This window comes from Aulonocara sp. 'chitande type north' Nkhata Bay, linkage group LG17 (assembly GCF_057382095.1).
Source record: "Aulonocara sp. 'chitande type north' Nkhata Bay isolate Kocher_YH1m ecotype deep benthic linkage group LG17, A_spYH_male_GT1.1, whole genome shotgun sequence".
Taxonomy (NCBI): domain Eukaryota; kingdom Metazoa; phylum Chordata; class Actinopteri; order Cichliformes; family Cichlidae; genus Aulonocara; species Aulonocara sp. 'chitande type north' Nkhata Bay.
The window spans coordinates 31,180,396-31,200,101 of NC_141360.1; the positions used below are offsets into that span (position 1 = coordinate 31,180,396).

A 19,706-nucleotide genomic window follows, 5' to 3' on the forward strand; every position below is an offset into this window, starting at 1 on the left:
AGTCATACTCATCACCTCACTGACGGTGTGGCAGTCGATCATCTCAACATAATGGCAGAGGCTGTGAGTCATTATCAGCTATTCAGTCTGACACCATTCGTGAAGAAGGATATGTTTTACACCTTTTTGTAGTGCAGCAACACATCACAGGAAAAAAAATAAGTTTCAATGATAATGGCATACGAGAACTACAATTACAGCAGTCGTGTAATTTAGCATTTTAGATGTCTTTTCTTCAAACCGTAGGGGGACAGTAGTTATTTTTTGCCAACGTTAACTCGAAATGTCAATGTACAAACACATATACAGATCTAGAGAGACAAATCATCCTCACTCTTGTTAGTTATCAATCAGCTGCACAGATGTTCAGGTGAATCCCTGCTTAACCCAGCGCCATGTGGGGTAAATAGACTTGACCTGTGCAAGACACATAAAAAGGGTGAAAGCAGCAGTGATAAGGGTCAGCAAGATGAAGGATAATAGGACATAAAGGAAAGATGGATGGAAAGCTGCCAGATGAAGGAAGAGGAGGGTGGATTTGGGGGAAGGGGGAGAGGCAGTGATGGATGGCTAGGCTGAGCCAGAAAAGAGTCACATGAGGCTGAATGACTGAAAAGAGTCCCCCCTTTTACCCGGGTCCACTTTTCCAGTGATGGATATAAAGGTCCACTCTGCATCCTTTTCCTGGGAGGAGAGTTGAGGGCAGATGATGACTGACTGTGGATGAAACATAGAACAGATAAAAACGACAACGAGGGGAATGCCTTTTGTTGTCCTGGAGATTGATACGGACAGAGAGTGGGAAGAGGGGTGCGGAAATGGAATCTGACCCTCTATCATCCTGGATGTAGCGGCATTCAAGTAACTGCCTGATCACAAGGAATCTGGCTGCTCGCTCATGAGATGTTAACCTGATGGGTTACGACAGAATTGTCTAATTTCCCCCGAATTGCTTCTAAATAAAGGAGCAAGACAGATAGAGGGAAACAAACATGGGGGAGTCATAAGAAGAAAAATAAAGGGGCTTATTGTAATTACTCGACCCTCACAGATGACCCAGAGTACTGTCATTATTTTTATTCGTTCAAAATCAACTCTTAAGAAGAGTGATGTCATGATGGTAACATTTTGCCCCCCCCCCCTTACACTTATTTAAAGAGTCTGGATCAGTCATTTGCACTCTGTCATTCCACTTCTCTAATGTTTGTCTTCTCCCGGAGCAGTGGATTTATTCTTGGAGATGGGCCTGTATTTCTCCTTACATCCCCGAGGCTGCAGCGGGGACATATTGCAGCCTTCTCACGTCCCCCATAAAAACTGTCAGTGGGTGAGGAGTGAGGACTTTCCCAAGACAACCCAGGCCCTAATGCATTCTAATACGCTTCATTATAATGACATCTCCCATCAACAATGAGAGGGTGAGACTCACATAGAAAGATGAAAAGTGAAAAGGAGAGAGAGAGAGAGGGAGAAGTGATTAAGTGTTTGCCTCTACCCAACCGTCAATTATCTTGTCAAAGTCACAAATCTAATCAACGCCTCATTGCGTCTCTCCTCTTCGCTCTCCCTTCTCTCTCTCTCTCTTGGTTTCTTTTGCTTCTTCCTTCCCAGCTTCCCTCAAAGTCCTTCTCCCGCTCCATATTTGTTAATAAATTGAGAGCCACGAGGCATTGTGTGCAATCTTTTTAATTGCATGTATTGTAGCCCTGTTCCCAGAAGGCTCTGTTTTTTCATTAAGATATCAGCAGGGAACTTTATTAATCAGCGACGCCGAAGCATACGATAACGATATCTCCCATATGACAGTCGCAGGACTTGTGTTGTGCATGACCTGGCTTGAGTTTGCCTGAGTTATTTGACTGGTGAGTTCAGTACTCAAATAGTCAAATTAAATGCTTTTGACGTGCTTGCGGTAGTGACATACGGAAAGTCACGCTTTAAGCTATGAGATAAAGGCAAACACACACACTCACACAGCACTCTACCTGTGAACACCGCAGGGGTTCACGCTGCCAACTTTTACACTGCACAGAGAAATGACAGTCACCATTAAAGCTGGGCTCCTGCCTGCAGCATGAAGCCTAGAGGACTTTTATTTGGCAGAGACAGATAGACACAGACTATTCTGTGTCCATCTCTCACATCCATCCATCTGGACGGGCCTGATGATGTGTACTCACACGTACACTGACTGGCCAAAAAGTAATTGTGTGAGTAAAGTGTTGATGGATGTTGGAACCACATCATCAACAATGAGAGATGTTACTGATAAATCAAAGGACATTGTGATTACTGCAAAGGTGTCACCCGATGCCATGATATAAGTTAATCTTATGAAATACTTCACAGTAGATTTCAGTGTACACCAGATAGAGAAATGACAGTTGTTGACCCCGAGTCTTGACCCTTTACCAATCACTGCATCGGTCCCGTTCCCCAAGCTACAGACTGCTACCTAATGTGTGAACTTGAGCGCTTATCCCCAAGGACCTTGTGAAAACCAGCCATAAACTAAAGAGTTGACTACCATTTGAAACACCCTTGTGATATTATTTTTTTGTACAACCACAAATTTATAACATGAATATTTTTGTGCCATATTCTGGTTCATTCAGATTTCACATTGTTTTGCATGCCTATTTGTTCATTTGAGATAAGCCTCAAATACAGTTTTCTTTTAAAATAATGACCTCTAAACCTAATTACACAGATTTGGATAAAGAATGGACAGGGTTGTCCAGTTAATGGAAAGCTAATGGAAACATGTGAGAGATTTATTATGTTAATTCATTAAACTATCAATGAATTATGGATTAACTTACTACTTAACAAAACTAACTAAATTATATATATTGTCTCATTGCTGTTATCATGCACATTACCTTGGAGAATTAGCTTTCCACCACTTTCTATTTTTACGTTGTCAGGAAAATAATTGTGTTGCGTAAAAAAAACGAAACTAAATAATGTTCATAATCATCATTTCCAACAGATCACCCCTCTGCGAGGCCCCAGGGAAGGTGGCACACTTGTGACTATCCATGGTGAGAACCTGGGACTGGACTTTAGGGAGATTCAGGGTAATGTGAAGGTGGCTGAAGTGGATTGCACTCCAATACGTGAGGGCTACATCCCTGCTGAACAGTAAGTCACATGTTGATCACAGTAAATGGTAAAAAAATAAGGTAAATGGCCTGCATTTGTATAGCCCTTTTCTAGTCCTTAAGGACCCCAAAGGACCCCAAAGAGCTTTCACATAATGAGCAATTAAAAAAGGTGACATGACTAAGCATTAAATAACATATCATGAAATGGTCATTATCAGCTTAAAAACATTCATTCAGAGCTGCAATGCCAAACCTTTGACCTTGTGGTAATGAGTGTAATCACACAAACACTAATGCCGGTTGCTTACGATGAGGAAAAACCCCTCTAATGGTGTCCATGTTTGTCCTCACCATTGCTAGCTTCCCTATTTTAGGCTGTAATCCTTCTCTGAATGAATGAAATAGATCAAAAATGTATCCAATGTTCTTGAGGTTCTAATACAAAAGGTTCCCCCTAATTTCCATAGACTATTCCATTGAGTGTGATCGTTTGTCTCAGTTCTGGCACACCAATCAATAGAGGTTGAAGTAACACAGAGATAGGTTACAGCTCTTCACACTATGAAAACTGTATCCACTGGAGGGACCCCACAATACTCAAGATAGGTCTGAAAAGTTCAATTTAATTCAATTTCAATTTTTTTTTTTTTTTTTAATAAATAGGACAGGGGGAATGAATGAGAGAAAGAGGGGGAGAGAAAGAAAGAAAACCAAAGGGGAGAAGAGACGGTGAGAAGGGGGGGAAGAGAGAGAAGAAAAAAAAAGAACTCCTGGGTCACCTGTATGGAGAAAAAAAAAAAACAAACAAAAAAAACAAACAGAGGAGACAGCAAACAACAAAGAGCAACATAATAATAGAGAAAACAAAGCACCATCACAATAAACTAGCTAGTCATAGATATCAATATTTACTAAATAATAAACGATATTGTGCAGCACGCAAGATAGACAGCGCACAGTGTGCTTTGAGGCAGCAGCCAAGAAAGCTTTAGTCCGCGTCTGTGAATACCCATGTGTGCATACCTGTGTGGATCAGCATGCTTGCATTCCAAAGGTTTCTCCATGTAATGATCTGCTAGGGAGTGTGGGGGGGCCACAGCCCCGTCCTCCAGGGTGTGAAGTGGGTATGGAGGAGATCAAAACTCCAGACATCCAGAGGCCCCCAGAACACAAGAGAAATTCAATTTCAATTAAACTGACACTCAGTTTATGAAAATGTCACGCAATGCTTTAGCTACTGTTGTTAGCTAAGGCATTTGTAGCCTACAACCAAGCTTCTTTCAGCTGCTCCCTTATTTACAAGGGGATGGCACCGTGGCTGGATGCACATATTTGATTTGGCACAGATATTTATACCAGATGCCCTTCCTGGCACAATCCTCCGAGGGATTTGTGTCTATTCCCAGGCTCGAATGGGAAACCCTTTATTTATTAGGTGAGTGCGTAAACCTCGACATTATGGAATAGTCTAAAACCAGCCTTTGTACATTTGACTCTTATCAGTGACAAAATGCGTGCTGGACATACTGGCATAAAAGATATCAGGATGATACGTTTTTTTCCAGCAGATTGAATTAAGAACTTGCAGAACAAAGTTAGAACTTAGTGGAGAGGCATTAATTCATTTTCCTGAGTGGGATTTAATTGCACTGTCTTTACCACTACTACAGGAATGTCGCTAGAGACATTGTATTTAAAACTCTGTCATGTTGCAGAATACAGAGGGACTGATGTGGCACAGATGTTCTCAGTCAGCACTGTGTGAACTCCCTTGGCAAAGGCTTAAATGTAACGAATGTTAATTCAAATGGAAAAATCCTGCTCTGCATTTTCAAGCCCAACCTACAGCAGGAGTCTGTTGATACTACGTACTAAATATTGAAGCATATTATATAGATTCTGTGTGAGCACAGTCACAGACCTTTGCTGTTATGGGATTTAAACTGAAAGAACTTTGACCACAGCTGAACACTTCATGTCCTGAAGGGCAAAACACTTCCCTAAGCACACAAACAGCACTTAGTTCAGTGTGTTAGCAACTTGACATATCCTTAACAACACTGAGGGTCAGTTTGGTAAAGTAAATCCGTTGGGCATCTTTCTTTGCCTTTAGACAACAATTCTGATGGCAAAAGAGCCAAACGGGACAGGCCAAAAAAAATAAATAAATAAATAAATTAAAAAAAAAAAAAAAAAAAAAAAAACAATTCAATGTAGCGTGGTCTTGGTGGTTGCATAAGAGATATGATCTCAAAGTTGGCATAATCTTCTGACTAGCAGAATGTATATGAATGTAAACTAATTTAAAGTCAGAGCAGTGCACTTATACAGTAGAAGCAATGCTGTGGGTGACAGAGCACAGTTCCTCCCTCAGTAGCACACACAACTCCAATAATCTTTTTTTTTTTTTTTTTTTTTTTAATTCAGGAGGTTACATTTAGTTGACATACGAGTTTAATCCAGCGCTTTGGCTCCTTTCAGGTGCGGTCTGTAAAATTATTAAAACTAGTTTAAAGTTGGCTTATCAACAGACCCCGTGCTTCTTCTGCTGAGAAAGAAAGTTGTGTGCCAGCACTTTCTAAGCAAATGCTGACCCAGCAGAAGAGGTAGCTGCATTTGAGGTCATATGTAAAAGGATGGAGACTTTTTGCTTTCTCTCCTACAAGTTGGCAGCGCGGGGGAGGTGAAGCTGTTGGCAAATAATGCATTATTTTATCAAGCTTTAAGACAGGTCTAGCTATAAATCTATTAAATAACCTGCTTTGCATTTCCCAGCGACGCCAACTGGTATAGTACAAGTAACTGTGCAATTACACATGCTTTGTTACATATTCTACAATTGTGCCAATGTTTGTTTCCAGGATTGTGTGCGAGATGGGTAGAGCTGAGATGAGCCAGTATACTGGGAACGTGCAGGTCTGTGTCGGGCAGTGCACATCTGAATTTATGGCAAAATCCTCCAAGTACTACTACTTTGTGGTGAGTGTTAACTTCTGTTGTTTTTGTGTAATTGTATGTGGAGTTTTGCAGACTTTAAAAAACTAGCAATTTGATGGTTAAAAATTGAAACGTGTGCTTCTATTAGCAGAAGGGCAACTATACTGCATGTGTCACCCTCGGCATGTTAGCACCTTGCTTGTAGCTGATCAGTCTTCTCACCTACTGTGTTAAGTAGGTGAGAACATGTATGTACATGTTGCTTTTTTGGCTGTGTTCCAACATGGTGTGGTTCTCACTGAGAGTCTGCTTCTCAGCTTTTCTGTCATGCATGTATCAGTCGTGAGACATGACTGACAGTTACTAATGAGAAGAAAATGAAGAAAAAACACGAACGTTGATAAAAAAAAAACCCCGAAGTGAATAACAAATAAAAATTGAACATTAACACATGAAAACACACATTACACCTTTTTTAACATTCACTCTGCGTATAATTATTCTCACACTTTCGCTTTCTGAAATAAATTAGCAGTTGTTAATGTTATGTACGTATTTTATGCTGTGTTATCATTTTTACTGCTATCCATTAATGGGTGCTGGCTGGGTTTATTTCTCAATGGGCTCCCTGCACAGGATTATAGGATGTTAGGTCTAGATGTCCCACTACACAGCAGGCTAAGGATGAGATTATAAGAACACGAAATGGACTGGAGGAGGATTTACTTTATGCCCCACTTCCCCTGAACTGCATCTGCTGCTACTGTTACTTTAATTTACAAAAGTTTTTCATCAGAGAACACGTTAAGTGGAATCAGTGGGTGCAGGTTAAAGTACAGCACTGTGGAAAAGTCTTGAACTATCCCTACTTTCTTTCTAATTTGAGCGAGACTTTCTGGCCATTTTCAGGGGAATGTATTTCTTTGTTTGTCAGACTGCTTATGAATCAGCTATAAGTGACTTTCTTACCAACAGGCTGTTACAATAACATTTATTTTTTTATTGTTTTTACCAGATTCCAAGGATTATCAGTCTTACGCCAAGCCGTGGGCCAGTCTCTGGGGGAACTGTCGTCAACATTACTGGCAGCCACTTTGATGCTGGGAGCAATGTGTCAGTCATGTTCAAGGACCAGCCGTGCACTTATCAGAGGTTAGTTGGAACAAGCCAGCGCTGACCCCGTCAGTCACACTTTAACAGTCAATTAAACGGTCAGGTAAAGCTACTCTTTCACACTACAGGTACAAAACCTTTCTGACATCACAACAATATCTTACTTTTACACATAAAATGAAATATCACAATGCCCAAGGAGGAACTTTGCTACATTATGATTAATCAAGGGTTTGAGTACACCCATTGCTGAAAAAGAAAGTTTTGCAGCTGGACCCCGCACAAATGTTAAATTCAATTAAAACAACTGCATAAAGACAAATGAAAATTAATGCTAAGTACTTCAAATTGCCTTTGTGCTCAACCCTGTCACAGTAGCAGGCTGAAGGTCTACGTTTAACCATCTACACAGCTGCAGAAATATATTAAATACCTTGAGAGCAGAAATAGCGCTGACTTAGAGGTTTTCCAATTTTGAGATTCAAATTTCTACTCAGTGATGCACCAGATATTGCACCATAAATGATTGGGCAAATACAGCATCGTTGCAATGTACCATTTGGCATTGATAAATGCTCAGGTCTCAGTTCAGTCAATACATTATGGATCAATGTCTATTTAACCAACCGTTCAAATGTCTTAACTATTACATCGTTTTTAGTGTTGGAATAATTTAGTAGTCTGCTTAAAAAAGGATATTGACTAGAGAGATGGCTTTTGGGTTTCTCTACATTTAAATACCACTGTACTGATTCCTCCTTTTGTCTGTTGAACTGTACCACTAACATATCAGTACATGTAACTAATGTTTCATCCTGTCATTGTTTTAGGAGGGGTGGCCTATGGCTTACTTGCCGAACCCATGCTTCCCTACATGGCATTGGAAATGTGTCTGTGTCTGTGAGCATAGATAGGGCCCACCTTCAGAAAGACCTCCAGTTTGAATATGTGGAAGATCCCACCATCACCAAGATAGAGCCTGAGTGGAGCATCTTCAGGTATACATTTTTGTCTGTTTACTTTGACTCGTTGCTCACTGCAGAGAGATATCAACAGAATATTTTGCGTCCTGTGGATGGAAATATCTCAGCAGCACAGGTTATTGTCAGATCCTTGTCAGGAGGAAATGAAAAGGTTTAATCGTCTACTGCAACATAATACAAAATTGACAGCGTACAAATTTTGCATTGGGTGCATAAACTAAGCAATGAATAAATAATTCAAATCACCATTTGTCAAAGCAATCTGAGCTGTCTTTTTTTTTTTTTTTAAACCGTCTTTTCTTTTTCCCCTTCTTTTTCTCTTTCAGTGGATATACTCCGATCACGGTGACAGGAACTAATCTGGACATCATTCAGACACCACTCATCAGAGCCAAATACAATGGCCATGAGACACTCAATGTAAGTGAATGTAGATGCAGCGTGGGTGATCAAACAATCACCTCGTGGTTAATTGTGTTATTAAAAACACAATTAACCAAGATAGAGCCTGAGTGGAGCATCTTCAGGTATACATTTTTGTGTTGCAATGCATTCCATTGTTCACAGTTAGGTCCATAATTTTGCAACTTGTTGCTATGTCTTTGATCTCTTGAAATCTGCTTAATTTGTCATGGAATAATGAAATGACAGCCCACACCACTTTGTCCACTTCCTTTGTAGTCTAAAGATAGGTGCACATGTAATTCCTAAAGAGTTAGTGGTAAAGTGTTGTTACAGCCCTTGAGTCAAATGTGAAAGTCTGTACTTTAGTCAATTCTGGATTGTTTGATTTAAATATCCGCTGTGTTGGTACACAGAGGCAAAACCACAAAAAAATCAATACTTGTTGACCTATTTCCATGCAATTTTATTTTACTTTTACTAATGTGGCCCAGGAACAAAAGAAAGTGGCTAATTTAAATGAACACGGCGAGCTATATAGTCAGCCATAAAGTTTCATTTAGTCCAGAGCATTACTAAATTCTTTATTTGTAGGGCTAGGAAGAAAATTCAGTGGCACTGCAGTGCAAAATCAACAGGTTGCAACTGAATAGGGAATAATGTAATTCATCGCCACTGTGTAACAAATAGGAACTTTGATATTGAATTAGAAACCACAGTGATTAGCCTCTTTACCCAGGCGAGGATAGGTAATGCCATGCTTGGGGCTCTGCGATCTCTTTGAAATAAAAGGAAGTAACAAAAGGTGGTAATGCTATCTTTCTTGGTCCATTTAAGCATAGCCCGACACCACGTTTAACATCTGTGCTCAGATGTGCCTCTTTTAGGCATCGTATCTCAAGTGTCTCAGCGTGTCACGATATAGTCTCAATCTGACACAGCTCAGATCTAAATGAAAAGGAGTTAAAAATGGACATCCAAAGCATTTGTCCGCAAAAAGAGTTTTTGTTACTTTTTCTTTCTTTCTTTCTTTTCCTCTATTACCTTCTTGTACCAGTGCATGATCCTTGTCAAAGATGTCCTTGCAGGATTTGTCAATTTGATATTCAAGGAGCCAATTAGGGTGACAGGCAATAGTTTGAATGACTGCATGGCAGAGGTTAGTGTGAAAATGTGAAATGTCTGAGAATGAAACCCTGACAGACGGAGAGGAATGAAAACGTTAAGGGGATGTTGAAAGGTGTGCGTCGTTTGACAATTGCGCGTCAGTCTGTCTTTGTTTTTAAAACTGGTTTTGACACCAAATGAGCAATTTAAATAACATCACATGTCAAATGAGAAACCTCAGCAAAGACGAGAATGAGGGGAAAAAACAGGAGTGGGACACAAAAAGATGTGAGGCGCTGTAATTGAGCAAAAAAGCGGGATCGAGAAAGATGACTGAGGGAATAAGAATTTGTCAAAGAGAGAAGAAAAGATCACAGACAGGAATAACAGGATGGAATAAAGAAGTGATGAGAGGCTGGGGAGGGTTCTTTGTGGAGGGTAAAGAAGGGATGGTAAGACTTAGTTATCACTCCTGAATCTTCACACATCAAAGCGTGATTGCGGTGAGACTGCACAAGCTTTCTAACTGCACCTCATTTAGTGGCTTCCTTTGAGGAAAATACAACAGGTTCTTCTTTGCACTTGGAAATGGAGGAGCTTCCAGTTTCTATTGTGTCTCCAGTGGGTTTAGTGAAATGCACAAGTGTGACATAAAAGGCTGACACTAATGACTTTTGACTGTATGGGTTGGCACATTAGCACTGCCAATAAAGTGAGTGAGCTAACTGGGAACACAGTCAGGCAGTTTGGGTATGATGCATGCTGAGATCCAACCACGAGAAATTTGTTAATAAATAATCTATATTTTTGTATAAATGCAGTAATTTGCAGGCGATAAATTCACTTATGTGCTTTTCTTTGTGAATTAGTTCTGCGACATACTAGGTCCTACAACTATGGTGTGCCAGGCTCCAGAGCTGCCCATCAGCCTAGCCAGACACCAAGAAGTACCTGAAAGACCTGAAGAGTTCGGCTTTAAATTGGATGACTTGCAGATCACACTCAATAACACCAACTTCATCTACTTCCCCAATCCGGAATTTGAACCGATTAGTCCATCCGGAGTCCTGGAGCTTAAACCTGGATCGCCCATTATACTGAAAGTAGGAAGATATCACTCACCCGCATATACACTCAGTTTTCATTGTTATAATATTTTATTATCTTTTATTGCCTTTTGTCTGAATGTAAAGACTTTAAATTAAGATATTTTGCCAGTAATGATTGTGTATATCTTAAAATTCATATAGTACACAGCTTAGAAATGATATCTGTATCTTGGGTTAGTCTGTGAAAACTAACCCGAGATCAGTACCATGTCTCAGGTTAAATATTATAGGTATAGAAAGCTCAGCTTAAACTGATCATTTGCATACCCAAGTAAAATAAATTGTAGAGCATTGCACATAACATATCTTTGCCCAGCTTTGCAGTACGAATATATAGATAAACATAAACATATATCATTTGACTCTTATTTCTCTAACCCTTCCACTTTGACGCTGACAGCAATAACATCAATCATTATTCTTTTGAAGGGGCGGAATTTCCTTCCAGCGACCAATAGCGGAAATGGAAAGCTGAACTACACAGTTCTGATTGGAGAGAAGCCCTGCATTTTAACAGTGTCAGAGAACCAGCTCCTCTGCGAGTCCCCTAACCTGATTGGTCGACATAAGATCCTGGTGAGTGACACAGCACATGTCGCAACGTCAAGACATAGAGCAAGACAGACAAACGACGGAGAGGCAGGCAGTGTTGGAGAAGGCTGACAGACCTAAAAATCGATTGAGAGTTTGACAGACAGACCAACAGACATTCCTTGCGTTGCTTTCTATCCTTCCACTTGTCCACTCCCATTCAGATTATGGCTCTAATCCAATCAGCTGTGCGGTTAGTGCCCACAAGCAGACAAAACACAAACAAATAAGCCTTCAATAAGAAGCATTAGAGCCCCAGAAAACTCAATGAAGATTCCATTTGTGGTTTTAAGAGAGACCACTTTGAACAAGGCATTTCCTGATCTTACCACCTGAACCCAGCATCATAGAAAAAAACAGAAGTGTGTACACAAATCAATATGTCTGTCTGTGTGTCTGAGCTTGGACGTTGACTTAACCACATCAATGTAATAGCTATAATCTCCCCTTTTGTCTGTTACTGTCATAAGGCACGTGTGGGCGGCATCGAGAATTCACCAGGTTCGGTCCACATCACGTCCGACAGCCCCCTCAGCAGCACTGCAATCATTGGCATTGCTGCAGCCGGTGCCCTGCTCATCCTTGTCATCGTGGCAGTGCTCATTGCCTATAAACGCAAGTCTCGTGAGAGTGACCTCACCTTGAAAAGGCTGCAGATGCAGATGGACAACCTGGAGTCACGTGTGGCTCTAGAGTGCAAAGAGGGTAAGAGGTTCATGCTAGTGCAGATCAGTATATTCATTTTACACATTTGTTTCCAAGAACATCTAAAGAATTTTGGTTCATTAAATCTATTTACACGGTTTAATTAAATCTTTGTTAGCAATACTAGAAATTTCCTATTTAATCAATAGGTTATGAGAAAGCATTATATAGGAACAAGTCCATTTACCACATCATCATTGTGACAAGAACTTGTTTGTGATTAGGTAGGTTGTAAAGTTTTTTTTTTTCTTTTAAATAGTACCTAGTTTTCTATGGTACCTCCAATATCTATCCACTTTAACTTTTAGATTGCTGTCTTTGTGCTAGAGGAATTTAAAAACAAAATAGGAAAGAGGTACCTTTCATCAGGTAATAATGAGGACAGAAATAAAACAAAATCAAAAAGTAAAAATGTAGTGAGCCACAAGGAAATGCCCTTCAAAATTATACAGGAAGCAACTAAGAAACAAAAGGTAAGCTCATGCAGATAAACAGGAAGATAAAGATAGATAAACTGAAGGCAGGGTAGAGGCAAAACATCTAAGAAATAACATGTTTTGCTGGCAGACCATGTTAGATACTATTTTAGATATTATTTTATATGGTAAAATCTATATAATAATAGGTTATAGCCTAGCTAAGAGTTATGTAAGACTTATATGTATATATACTAATAAACAATTTTCTGTTTGGTTTATTAGCATTTGCAGAGCTGCAGACAGACATCCATGAATTGACCAGTGATCTAGATGGTGCAGGTATCCCCTTCTTGGACTACAGGACCTATACCATGAGAGTCCTCTTCCCAGGCATTGAGGAGCATCCTGTCCTGAGAGATCTGGAGGTATGATTCATCAATTTTTATTACAAAGGAAAATGCAACTATTTATTCTTTTCTTTCTTTCTTTCTTTCTTTCTTTCTTTCTTTCTTTCTTTCTTTCTTTCTTTCTTTCTTTCTTTCTTTCTTTCTTTTTAAATAAAATAAATAGGCACTTTTAGTCTATGAAAACATTCCTACTCTTTCAAATTGACTTTCTATTAGGATTCTCTGTTTGTGATAAATTGTTGACACACAGACTCTATATAAGGCCCCGAGTCATCCAGGCCGGTTGGTGACCACCAAGTACTTGTCGCTAAAGAAAAATTAATACTCCTCAACCAGTTGTGAATTGTTCCTGGCAGTCGCTGTAAAGTTGTTTACTAAGCACCAGTCATTCAGACCTAAAGACCAATCACACACTAGGTAAAAAAGGTGTTCCCTTTTACTTGTTAGCGAGTTGTCGTAGGAGGTTGAGTGTTGTTCCAAAAACAAGATTGAGATTGCTTTGGTCACTAGCAGATTGCCATGGTCTCCCATAGTTTGTTTGGAACTTATCTGCAAACCCTTGCAAAGTACTCACTAAGCAGCAGTGACTCTGTGAGAAGTGCAACACAAATCAGAAATGGAGGCCGTAAAGTGAAGTTTTCCACTAGCATGCCCAGGTCAAATATTTAGAGCATTTCAATTAAATAGAAAGCTGTAGTTTTCAATACATTCGTGAAAGAAGACAGCTGTAAATATAAGAACTTGTACCTATATTCTCATCAATCAAGTGTGTAACTGTACGTGTCTAACTGTTTATCCGTCAAATAACTGATGCAAAACAATTAGCCTTATTTGAAATTAGAGCAAAATGAGCAAGCAAATTAACAATGTGGTAGGGCACAGTGGGTGAAATAGACGCCGATGTTGTTTGTGTCGCTGTCTGGTAAACAAAACCCCTTTGACGGCCGACAACAACACGCTTTTTCAAAAACAAACAAGGCAGCCCTCAATTCAGGAGTGTGGTCTCATTAATAATTCTTAATGATACGAGAAGCTGTGCCGTTTTCTCTCCCCACCTTAAAGCAAATTAAAAGTCAATCACAGGCAGAAAAGCAAAAGAAAAAAAATCAAGTCATTTATCCTTAGTTGGTGACATTGATAGACAGCCGTAATTGACTAGGTCGTCTTGTTCCATTAAGAGAATGTTGGACCCCTATTTCACTGCCCTCAGGGTTAGCCTCTGTATCCTTGATGAGAATTTCCCAGTAATAAGCAATATTAATTATATTTTAATTGGCATAAATATTGAACTGTATAAGGAGCATAATGTGGAAAAGGAGCCTACTGAAAAAAGCAGCAAGCTCGTCTCGGGCTGCTGATAACTACTTAATTGTTATTGATGTATCAGATATCGCCGTATCAAGTTTTTGACTGTCTACTGTGGACGGAAGTAGCACAGGTGCTGGAAAGCTGGTCTAGGTTTACTTAAGCAGTTTTGTCAGTATTAAAATATTTGAAGACATGCCAGGTGCTAGAAATGTAAGTAGAAAAATTAGTCAATCAAAAGCCAGCACATACAGGTATAGCACACGCGGTGTTCCTCGCATGTCATGCAGTATGCAGCCTGTACACAAAGAAAACGATCTCACGCTCAACACATGCATACACCGACACACTACACATCTTGGCAAGCAGTGTGAAATTAGGCTTGCAATATAACAATAATTCCCAGCAGATTACAGCTACTTCCATGAAAGGTGGAAAGACAGAACATATGCTGGTTGACAGCTGCATTGGGTGCAAAGAGATGCCGTCTTACCGCGAGTGCTCTTGACAGATAAAAAGACATAATCTCCTTAGGTGCTATTTGTGTGGAAAAAAAATGGAGAAGAGAGGAATGTGTAGCAAGTTACTTGTTTAAACGGTGGAGGGATGATCTGGGCTCAGACAAGGGAAATTCACATCATTGCACTCCCTTTCAGCTTATATAGCAGCATCAAAATAATAAACATTCCCTAAAGAGGCTCAGTGTTTACTTGCCTTTATTCTCAATCTTTAGATGAAGTGCAACAAAGAGTGTAAAATGTTAAACTTCTCATTTCCCCAGATTCATCCTTTTCCCTTATTCTTTTCCTCCCCCTTTTTCCATCTTTTATTCAATGGGATGAACCTATTACTTTTAAACTGCACTTTTATGTAGGGAAATAGTGTATTTATTAATTTATAGTTTAATTTTTAATTTATAGTTTTTGTTATTACAAGTCTCGGTGCTTCTGATTAACATAAACACTCATAGTACGTGCAATTGCAAAGAAAGTGTTCTAAATGAATAAATATTTTGACACTTTTTTTTTTTTTTTTACTGAAAGTTTTGTTCACAATTTTGATATTGACATCAACTAAATTCCAGGGAACAGAGAAAAACTAAACTGAAAAGAGAAAGAAAATGTGGGTGCCAGTTGCAAATGTCCTGCATATACATGCTTACATATACATTTAAGTACGAAAACGCATAGCCTATAAATGTTTTTCATACCTTTTCCTTGGTGCCTTATAATGTATGGACATTATAAGGCCTTGTGTGTTCTCCACTTATCAAAAAAAATTCTTTCAATCTGAACATTACGAAACCTATTTAGAATATTTTCTTGTTAAAGCTTTCTTTGCGGCTCTCAATAAAGTTTTTTATCAAGTACAGGTCATTCCACGCAATGCATTTAATAATGTTCCCAAGATACATAGTTTTAAAATTATGCAATACTTCAGGGGTTTGGAACTCCAGGCCTCCAGGGCCGGTGTCCTGCAGGTTTTAGACGTGTCCTTGATTTAAGTGGCTAAAGTATCTCCTCAACATGTCTTGAAGTTCTCCAGAGGTCTGGAAATTAACTAATCATTTGATTCAGGTGTGTTGACCAAAAGTGATATCTAAAACTTGCAGGACACCAGCCCTTGGCACCTGGAGTTCCCCCACCCCTGCGATACTTGATAGCCCAGAATATTGCCTATTACAAAGTTCATGTTCTTTCATATATGTTTTTTTTATATATTTAGATGATGTTGTCGCAAGCATGGCTTTTTTAACCACATTAATTTTGTACCCTGAATGCTCAGCGAAGGTATTAATTACATTAAACAAAAAAATGATAGTTTGAATTTTGTGGATATATGGTAAATGGTCTGTATTTGTATAGCGCTTTACTTGGTCCTAAGGACCCCAAAGCGCTTTACACTTTACACATCCACCCATTCACACACTGGTGATGGCAAGCTACAGTGTAGCCACAGCCGCCCTGGGGCGCACTGACAGAGGCGAGGCTGCCAGACACTGGCGCCACCGGGCCCTCTGACCAGCACCAGTAGTCAACGGGTGAAGTGTCTTGCCCAAGGACACAACGACCGAGACTGTCGGAGCCGGGGCTCGAACCGGCAACCTTCCGATTACAAGACGAACGCCCAACTCTTGAGCCACTATCGCCCCACAAGATATCGTATGACATCATCTGCAAAAAAGCTGATGACATGGTCTTTCCCTTTAATATTTATTCCTCTCATGTGCTCACTTTGTCATATGGGCTGTGCCAAGGGTTTAGTATATAAACGAAAGAGAAGAGGCGATAGACAGCAACCTTGACGAGTAACTCTCTCAAAGTCTCACGAGTATTGCTATTCCCTGAATTCCTCTGTCATATCAAGCTTTCTTAATTCCGGTGTTTTCCATCCCATTCTGAATCACGTCTGTAGCATGGTCATGATCAAAGAAAACCTGTTTATCCTGATGCATAACTTTTTTCTTCCATGCTTCCATTCAGCACTATGTCCTCCATTGTGTACTGAGGGAAGTTGACCACAACTGATCACGAAGGTTTTTCTGGTTCAGAGGGTTGGAGCGAGAATTCAGTTCTCAACAAGTGTTCCCAACAACTGCAGCAAAGAGTTTTCCTCAGGACACTCTTTTAGGGCAAAGATGGGAATAGATGAAACACATCTAATAAGAGGAGACTAATAAGACTAATAAGAGGAAAGGATTAAGATGGACAAAACACCAACACTATGGACTATGGACATGCCAATTTTAACTTTGTGTTTGGGTAAAAAAGAAACACATTTGTAGAACGATTGAAATAACAGAACAATGTAGAGCAGGAGAAAAGTTGCTTAAGAGGTTTTTGGCATTTTATTCAGCAAGGTGGAGGAAATGTGATGCTTTGAGGGTGACAAGGTGGAAAATTTGTTCACAATAGCGTCACTTTCTCAATCCTATTGACTGTTTTGTGATTAGTCCAACATGCTATCTGTATAAACATTACCTAAAAGTGTCATTTTTAAAAAGAAGACTTAACACATTGTACATCTTGTAAGGTAATAAATAGCAGTGCATTTGAATTACCCAGTGACTAATTGAGTCTGTATGTCATGGCCTTGAATGTACCACTCAAAGTCTGTATTCTTTAAGTAAGTGAACATTTCTTCTGTTTCCGTGCAGGTGCCAGGCTACCGCCAGGAGCAGGTGGAGAAAGGGCTGAAGCTCTTTGGTCAGCTCATTAACAACAAGATCTTCTTGCTGTGTTTTATTCGCACTCTGGAGGCCCAGCGTGGTTTCTCAATGAGGGACCGCGGCAATGTGGCCTCACTCATCATGACAGTGCTGCAGAGCAAGTTGGAGTATGCCACTGATGTCCTTAAGCACCTGCTGTCCGACCTCATAGACCGCAACCTCGAGAGCAAAAACCACCCCAAACTGCTCCTCCGCAGGTAATGAGCAGGCATGAAAACCAAGTAGAGCACTTGTTAGACTGTGATATCAGTGAAGTTGAAGTTACATAGTTGGTGAAGGACAATTTAGTCTTCCTTGCTGTATATTCTAACCAAGACATATCCTACCTTTTTGATAGTAAGTTAATGGTACTATGCTTGACCATATTGTGTTGGTTCCCCTTATGCTGCCAAAACAGCCCTGAACCATCGAAGCATGAACTCCACTATGTGTGCTGTGGTATCTGGCACCAGGATGTTAGCAATGCATCCTTTTAGTTGTATAGGTTGCAGGGGGGGGCCTCCATTTATCAGACTTAATTGTCCAGCACATTCCACAGATGCTTGATTGGAATGAGATCTGAAGAATTTAGAGGTCAAGTGAACACCTCAGACTCATTGTCGTGCTTCTCAAATTTTTGTGAACCATTTTTCTTTTTGGCAGGGTTTAAATCCTGCTGAAGGTGTACATGTTCTGCAAAAATGCTTAGGTAGGTAATATGTGTCAAAAGTAACATCCACATGGATGACAGGGCCCAAGGGTTGAAGAAATAACAGGGCACCAGTAGGTACCCACCTGGTGCTAGGGTTAGGGTTGCCCAAAGCATCACAGTGCCTCGCTTCTCATAGTGCTTCCTGGTGCCAAGTGTTTGCAAGTAAGCAAAGCACATGGAACACACGCATATAAAAGAAGGCATGATTTATCAGACTGAGCCACCTTCTTCCATTGCTCTGTGGTCCAGTTCTGATGCTTAAGTGCCCATACTTGGTGGACAGGGGTTAGTATGACCACCCTGACTGGTCTGCAGGAATGACAACAAACGGTGATGCACTATGTGTTCTAGCGCTTTTTTATCAGAACCATAATTAACTTTTTCAGCAATTTGAGCAACAGTAGCTCATCTATTGGACCCTGTTCCTAGTTCACAACTTTTCTTTCCTTGGTTCACTTTTGATAGAATCAGGGTTATTCACTTCACCTGTCACTGGTCATAAAGTTACAGCAGATCAGTCTATAGGTACACATAAAATGCGTTATCTAACACAACATCTGCTTTTCTGAACCTAGCTTGGTATTCTTGTTGGTTTGGAATAGAAATGGACGTTTTATACAGGTTCCTCTTTACTGTGAAGCACTGGATGTGTCCCCTGACATGTTTGGATTAACTCCTGTGACCTTGAATTGCTGGCTCTGTCTCAGAAACACCAGAGTGTATTACCGTGCACATCATTAGCAAAATAATTATAATTAATTAGCACTGAATCCAATTTCAAATAGCTCAAGAGGAAAAAAAAAACTCATTTATGAAAACGGGAGAAAGTGAGACTGTGAAAAGCTTGCACTCTGGCACAATCACAATCCTCCGTTGGATTTGCAGTCAAAGCCTTAATGGCATGCACTTGAACACAGCACTGTATGTGATTATGCTTCCTGCCTATGGTGTTTGGTAAATGTGATGATTATGGTTTCTTGAGTGAACCGGCTTCCTCACAGCTGTACGTGTGTAGCGCGTGCATGCTCACTGATACTTACACTACACACACATGTTATGTTGTTTTTACTTGCAGGTTGTCACTCAAGTCTTGGCATCCCCAGATAATTTGACAAGCATATCATAAATGAAGTTGTCCATCTCATTTCGATTCTAATTCTTATTCTCCTTCTGCCTAAAAACACCCTCACTCACTCTCGGCCAACGAAGACAAATGCATGAACACAGCAAGGATATGCAGACGGGACTGAAATTAATGCTGTTCACCGTACCATCCAGAAGACAGTGGGCACATTCACCTCATGAACGCCTGTTTAGGCTCTGCTTGGTGATGCAGAGAGAAATTATTGCCGTCTGGGCTGGAAGCTGATTAACTGCAGCCAGAGCTCACCGAATATGGTGCAGCCACTAAACAATGGAGTAACTGCTGATCCCGGCAGTAGATACAGCATAAGAGATGGCGCGTACAGCAGAGACAGGGAGAGGCGGTCAAGGACAATGCAGATACTTAAAGCTGTGTCACCACCTGAGGAAAGCTGATGACTTTAAGGCACGCAGGCGAGTCGTGAGAGCAGCTCTTTGATCACTCAGTTTATGCGTCA

The 19,706-nt window shown here is 40.2% G+C and overlaps 1 protein-coding gene across 1 annotated transcript in view; it reads left to right on the top strand.

Moving 5' to 3' along the window:
* Positions 1 to 19,706, top strand: part of plxna4 (plexin A4) — a 247,681-nt gene that overhangs the window by 191,950 nt on the left and 36,025 nt on the right. Inside the window, exons 13-22 of the mRNA XM_086269973.1 lie at positions 2,993 to 3,144; positions 5,969 to 6,086; positions 7,060 to 7,196; positions 7,988 to 8,155; positions 8,467 to 8,560; positions 10,519 to 10,752; positions 11,188 to 11,334; positions 11,820 to 12,054; positions 12,756 to 12,898; positions 17,343 to 17,611. Of these exons, the coding sequence (XP_086126099.1) occupies positions 2,993 to 3,144; positions 5,969 to 6,086; positions 7,060 to 7,196; positions 7,988 to 8,155; positions 8,467 to 8,560; positions 10,519 to 10,752; positions 11,188 to 11,334; positions 11,820 to 12,054; positions 12,756 to 12,898; positions 17,343 to 17,611 (1,697 nt within the window). The remainder of the gene's footprint in view (positions 1 to 2,992; positions 3,145 to 5,968; positions 6,087 to 7,059; positions 7,197 to 7,987; positions 8,156 to 8,466; positions 8,561 to 10,518; positions 10,753 to 11,187; positions 11,335 to 11,819; positions 12,055 to 12,755; positions 12,899 to 17,342; positions 17,612 to 19,706) is intronic.